This window comes from Cupressus sempervirens, chromosome 4 (genome assembly GCF_028749045.1).
Source record: "Cupressus sempervirens isolate cs-2001-9-10 chromosome 4, ASM2874904v1, whole genome shotgun sequence".
NCBI lineage: Eukaryota > Viridiplantae > Streptophyta > Pinopsida > Cupressales > Cupressaceae > Cupressus > Cupressus sempervirens.
The window spans coordinates 901,616,577-901,623,621 of NC_143121.1; the positions used below are offsets into that span (position 1 = coordinate 901,616,577).

A 7,045-nucleotide genomic window follows, 5' to 3' on the forward strand; every position below is an offset into this window, starting at 1 on the left:
ATTCTAACCGAGTCATTGTAAGTCACATTGAATGCATAGAATGCCTTGTGCTTCAAAATTAATCAAGCATCTCAATACCCACAAAATTTTGCTTGATTTATTCAATTTGGGAATTTCGAATTTTATTCCCAGTGCCAAAGCCTAAGGCCTTAGACCCTTCCAAAAACGATCAAAATAGGGAGCTAAGGAGCACATGATAGGCCATAATTTGATAACCCAACTTAGTCCTAAAAGAAGAGTCCAGTGATGCCATTCTTTGGGTTAGACAGCCTCCTTTAATGGACTAATCCAGTGATATCAAGAGAGCAATGCCTATGTGTCACTCCATACTGTGAAAACAGGAGCTGTATGACACACTGTCAAGTTAGGCCTTGGTGCTATGGTCTGAACAGGAGGTGTCATCCAGTTGTTGTACACTGGACTTTCATAGTTAGCTTTGACCAGTGCAGGTGAATGCTGAGGTAAATAATACAAACCTCTTGCATAGGGGTCTGAAGATATCATAGTATCGTAAGTTGAAGAGGGTTTTGAACTGCCTCCCCCATTGTCACTAATGAAGTGAGGAGCTCTGGCATTGTCTGCAACTGTCATTGGGGATGGTATGGTTGAATTGGACATCAACAGACCGTTGCACATGAATGCCGAACTATTGGAGGCCGAGTTAGCGACATCCACCTGAGCAGAAGACTCTAAGTTCATAAGATTATGCAAAACAGAAGCATTTGATTCCATGATTGATGGCTGAAAAAAATTTTGAGTGGTTGAGTGCAACTGCATTTGCAAGTCTTGATTATGGGTATTGTGCTCCTGCTTGCACCAACCAGCCCTCTGTTGATTATAGGCATGCTGCTGAAATGCAATCATAGGCCATCCTCCATGCCCATTTGGGTAATTAGCATGAGCATTCGCATAACTCGTTAAGGTATCTGTGATTTGTGAATTCATGTCGTCATCTGTTCGACAGCCTTCGACACTTAGATCAGATATATCGGCTTCCTTGATCCGTTTTGCAGCTCCTCCAATGGGTAAAGTGCTGCTTTCAATTATACTATTCACATCATATCTGCTCATGTCAAAATTTGTCACAGCATTGAGGCCTCTGAATTTGATGGCAGCAATGTCATAGGCTTCAGCAGCCTCTTCTTGTGTACCTGTGAAGTTAACTTAAACAAGTGAGAGCCTGAAATGGACAAATATTGTCTTCATGGTTTCCTTTTAAGAGTTATGATAGAAAAACATGATGCCATATCATAAACTTGTACAGAAGTAGTTGTAATATGCACATAAGGAGAGAAAGCTTACTGAATGTTCCCAAATATAGATCTTTGTTGCCAGCTACTCTTCCTATTCTAGCCTGCCACCTTCCATGCTGGTGATGTCTGTTATATATAATCAATAAGAGACCAGTTGCAATCAGATCAATCCATCAATGAAGTTTACAAAGACTGAAAAATGTGCCCATGATAGCATATAATCGAACTGCCAATTTTTCTGCTTCAAATCTAGACGAATTGGAAATGGAAAAAAGACAAGAATTTTTAATTTTTAGTCTGTCCCAACGATTCATTTAAAATTTAAACTAACACTTGGTCTGTAATACTAGATATCTGTGTAAAACCTTTTCTCATGTTTTATTTTGGAATAATTTGTTATATAAATGCACAAAATCTCATTCTCAATTGTCTGTTGGGTGACTCATTGGTGAATGAGTAGCTGAATAATACAACCTACACAACACTTTCTAATTATGACCGTGTTATATAGATGAAAAAAAGATGGTGATAACAAGAAACAAATCAGCTCTGGTTTACAACATATATATATTTGAGTAGTTTCAATAATTAATTTTGCAACCATATAGGTAACAAGATACATAAAATTATTCAGTAAAACACATAAGAAATAGTTATGATCTATATTATGGCTTGTAGAGAGAACGTTGTGGTATTATTAGTAATGTTCTACAAATAAGTAGAAGAGTGTTTGCGGTTTGAGCCTTTAATGCTAGAAGTATGTTTTCATGCGTTCTAAAGAAAAAACTTCCCTAGAACATAAAGAATGTGATATTTAATATGGATTTCTGTTAGTTCAAGGGATGTATATAATAAAAGAACCTGTTTGATTTGAATTCTCAGTTATGAGGAAATTTAAACATTTCTGTAGCTAAGTTGGATAGAATTTTGGTTAATGGTCAAGAGAATACATGTCAGTCTTGTTAATAATAAGAGGTTATTTAGTAGAATTGAAATAAAAATCTGTTGGCTTCTTAGTGCCATCTAGAACTTTTATGCTTTCTGGTCTAAATCGCAGAAACCATGCAGAAAAATGAAGTATGACGAGGAAACTTACAACTCCTCATTATTAGGAAATGATGAAATTAAACAAGGAATCAAAATCAAAATTTCTTCTTAGTGCTGTCCCTTTCTTTGGTTTCAGCAATATACCCCCACTATTTGGCTTCCAGTGTATAAAGATATCTAGAGATACCATATTGAAGTGAATTTCCAGTAATGCTCTATAAAATATGGAAGATTGGGATATTCATTCTGACTAGTCTCAAATAAATTTTTATTTGGACTAATACTCAAAATATCTCTAATTCTGCAAGAAATCAAATTGTTCAAATAGTGGAGATTTGCACCATTGCAGTTCTCTTAGTTAGTATTAGTTTAGTACTCAACTTGGTAGTTTTGATATTATAATAATAGTAATATTAATATTTATAATAATAATAACAATACCACATCCCAATGCAGAAACTTAGAGAATGCCAACCTGGTTACTCCTCGGTACATTGATGCTCCTCTAGAAAATCCACTGCTCTTTCTACACAGTATAAAATGTTACCAAAATCAGTAAAGATCTTACACTGAAGGAAGTAGCGCATCTTATAGAAAATAGGCATACCTTCTAAGAGATGCAACATATTCTTGCCTTGTCATATGTTTCATCTCCTCAACCTCTTTGTCGTAAGTGTTGATCTGCCATATTAACCCAAGTTTGTCATTTTCCTTGATACATAGAAACATGTTGTAAAATGAAGCATAGACCGTTGCATTATAAACAGTAGGCTAGTCGAACCAGACTTAATCTCTTCAAGCAATTCATCTTACATTGGTAGATTCAATAGTTAATTTGTTTTAGAAATCAAGATGTGATGTCCACTTTAAAATACTATTACAAAAAGTAAATTTCAGTCCACCATTCCTGTTGGCTGTCTCCTAAATAAATAAATAAAATTATGTTCTATATTAAGAATTTCTTTATTAAAAGATCTCATTCCAATCTATTCATTTTATCTCTCTCCTTTTTAAATTTCAACTACACCTGCAGAGATACTTTGAGGAAGGTAGGTCGTCATTTAAAAAACCTATAGGATAGCTTCTTTATTTCTTGCCATATTTAGAAAATCCCTTAAACCTTGAACTTTGCCTATCCACCTTAGAATGAAAAGGAGAAGTGCTAGTGCTAGTTATATGGATCTGTTGGAAACCTAAATTGAAATCAAGCATGCAATTGCTAGTTTTAATTTCCATAAAAACTAGAATGAAATGAATTAATTCAAAAGCAGAATCATACGGGAAAATTGGTTGTAGTAGTTGTTCCCCAATATTTAAGAGCTGCAAGATCATAGGCCCTAGCAGCTTTATCTTCTTTGTCATACCCACCTGTGATTTTTCAAAAAAAAAGACTCCATTAAACATGTAAAACTGTTTTTTGGCAAATTTTAGTTGAATATACTTTCAATATTTACTCTCTTATCAGGGAACTTACCCAAATAGACTGATGATAATTGAATCCAAATAGTGCCGCCCATACATGAGAGACAGCCATACAGAATTTCACCAGTCAGCTTGTATAACTATATGATTGAGAGGAGAAAAACCTAGATATGACTCATTCTTACCATCTTAATAGATCTGTTTCGACTTAGTACTCATTAATTACAGTACTAAGTGATGATAAATTCCTAGTGGACTGAAACTAATAGCCAAATTAGCTCAGGCACGGATAGTTTGTGTTATTCTATCATTATCTAACCTTGTCGACCCTTTCTGGTCTGGCCCTCTCTCCTGCAGCTGTTGTCCCACAAGTGAGCCTCATATCTTCCAGTCCACCTATGTCTGCAGAAGCATAATATGAAATCAGTTACAAAGAACTCAATGCCAATTCTAGCTGATTTGGAGCTTCCAAAAAGTGCACTTTTTTGACAGAAACCTTCTTTTAACAAAAATCACTGCTAATTTCTGAAGGCAGCTATGAAAAATTCAAAAGAATGTGAAGCTCAGCATGAAGTAAAGAACAATTGAGGAAAATACCTGGTGACACCTCTATAAATGGAAGTTCTCTGGCCAAAAGTATCAATAGACTTCCTTGGAGAAGCTTCCACTATGGCAGAGCAACCAACAGCATTGTCAAGAGAATGCTTCTTGCTCTCAGAGGGGGAGGTCTCAGCATTAATGGCATTTTGGGGTGGTGGTCCAGGATGAGCAAGAGAAGGGCTTGACTGGGAGCCAGGGCTCATGGACAAGGACAGAGATTGTATAGTTGATATGTTTCCCATGCATTGATCCTTGTTAGCTGCAACAGATGTGTTATTCATCTTGGTGGTGGTATTATTATTATCATTGCATGGTTGGGCTCTCAGCCATGTCATTCCTGCCATGTTGTTCTTCCGAGGAAGCTGGAGGCTGCAGTCCTGGAACATGCATTCACTGGTATTTTGATCATATGAATCAGTGGTCTTAATTTGGGTGGCCCTCAGTGGGTCTGGATTTTGTGGAGTTCTCTTGGAAGAGATTGTTTCATTGCCTGTGATGTCATAACCATCCATAATTTTTGTGCTTCTGTAGATGGAATTTGTAGTGTCTGAGTAGTGACCTGAACCTCCAAGGGATGCACCGCCAAGAAAATCTTCGAGTTTGGGCCCTTCTCTGTCGCCATTAATGGACAATGATATGTTCTGCTTACCGGCGCAGCTGCTCGACTCAAACATGGACAGATCGGAATCTATCATGTGCTGCTGAGATTGCACGTCTGAATCCAAGTCCATGCTTCGAGAATTCTCCAAGCCTTTCATATGCCAATCTGACAAAAAGAAATTTGCGTCAATACCCACCATAGGAATCAGAGCCAAAAAGATGCTCTACTTATAAACAATTTGGAAAAAATAATATGGTGCAAGCTTGCATTTGTCAATTCTCCTTAATAATTGAAGTTCAGCTTATTTACTTAGACCGTTGTAAGCTTTTGCAGCTATTTAAACTGTTCTAAGTTTTTTTTACGTCTATGGAGCTAGAATGATCTACTGTCTTATTCAACAATTTAAGAACTCTGAAGTGGAAGATAAGTGAGAAAAGCTCCTTGATTATACAACCTACGGTCGTAGATTTTAAGAAAGCATAAAAATAATAAAGAAGAAGAAATCGATAGGTTTTAGGGCACTATGGATAAATACCAAATCTTCTGTATCAATGGCCCGCTAGCAAAGCCTGTAGCTCTTGGTGCCCTTAAACAACTATATCTTTGTCATAGCAGCCAAAGAAAAATAATTTACCATGGTTGGAAAAGGTGTAACCAAGGGCCAAAGTTTTGCAAGCTACCTTATGTGTTTTCCAATGATTTCAAGAGTTAAAGAAAAAGTTATTCATTGGGAAAAAAATAAGGTATGATTGAAATGCATCTCGGAGCTTTCCTACTATATCTGGTTGAAAACCTTTGAAGCATCAAGTAGAATGCTTAGAAACTTGAAAACAGTATCATATCCTTGAATGAATGTTTCATGTACTAATAATAGTACAATGTGATATACTACGAATCCAGTTTTTTTAGTCCCTTTCCACACAAATGCCGTTAATAACTTGGCCGTGCATAAAAGGACATGTTGCAGTACTAGGTTATTCTTGGAGACGCATTTGAGAGTAGGTACCTAGCTCTTATTGAATTACCCACCTGCACTCAGTGAGAGCAGGTGTACAAAGTGAGCTGGATGTAAACATCATCTTGTTTTCTCTCGACACCCAAAAAATGAGGCGAGGCAAGACAAATACAGCAGCTACTATTGTGCACAAGAAGTGCACAACAAATAACAAATCACATGAGGAGTGCACAAGTAAGAGCATGAAATTATATCAGGGGTGCACACACCAAAAAGGCAACAACCTTCCCATTATTTTCCTCCAGGAGTTATTCTCAAGTTCATATTTCTCTCAAGGTTTAGTGCAAAGGGTGCAAGCCCATGCAGACACAAAGTCCACCAGACAATACAAACAATGATCAACCAGGCAGGCATTTCATCCTCCAACCAGTCTTAAGACTTAAGGTCGACATAAAAACACATATATATGTGTTGATTAGAGATATAAATAACCTTGGTTCTCAGCGCGGTTGAATGCCTCCATGATACAAAGCGACCCATCTCTCCTGAGTGTCATATGAGGAGGCATCTCCATAGAAGATGGCTGAAGCTCATTATAACACTCTCCATTACTGAAATTGCTATGGCCATGGCCGCCATGATGGTTTTCCTCTGAATGATCACCATCCTCGGGCATTTCAACAGCCATCTGAGGCGAGAGAGAAAATCCAAGCCAATTGTTCATCGACCCCATTATCACAACACATCCACTGAAATCCCAACGCCCACCTGCAACACCACAATACACAAAATCCCATATGTGGGTACCTCAAAAAAATCAAGATAAGAGAAAGAGAAAGCAAAGAAAGAAACAAAACTTCTTCTTCTGCCATCCTTATATCTTAGACTGTACGCATACCTAGGAGAACAACGCCGCCAAAGAGATAAGAGACCGAAAAAGAGGGGCTCTTCTCCTCCACTTCTCCTCCCTGCCTGCAAATGTTAGCAGAAAGAGAAAGGGGAAAAATCTCCGCACACAGAGTACCCTAGAGAGGAAAACAAGAGGAAACAGAGAATGTGATGAGGAGGAGAACCAGCGGTCAAAAGCATCGATCTAAGAAGCCGTCAGAGTCACGCACGCACCCTTGTCTAAACCGGCCATTCCTCCTTATTACACCGCGCATTGGG

At 37.7% G+C, this 7,045-nt stretch overlaps 1 protein-coding gene across 1 annotated transcript; it reads right to left on the minus strand.

The window, feature by feature from the left end:
• Positions 1-312: 312 nt before the first annotated feature.
• LOC149564299 (uncharacterized) lies at positions 313-6,611 on the minus strand. Its single transcript, XM_089824131.1, has 9 exons — positions 6,371-6,611; positions 4,320-5,088; positions 4,042-4,124; positions 3,775-3,783; positions 3,580-3,668; positions 2,908-2,981; positions 2,776-2,826; positions 1,303-1,379; positions 313-1,151 (listed from the first exon to the last, which is right to left on the minus strand). The coding sequence occupies exons 1-9, from the start codon at positions 6,609-6,611 to the stop codon at positions 313-315; spliced, it is 2,232 nt and encodes a 743-aa protein (XP_089680257.1).
• Positions 6,612-7,045: the final 434 nt, after the last annotated feature.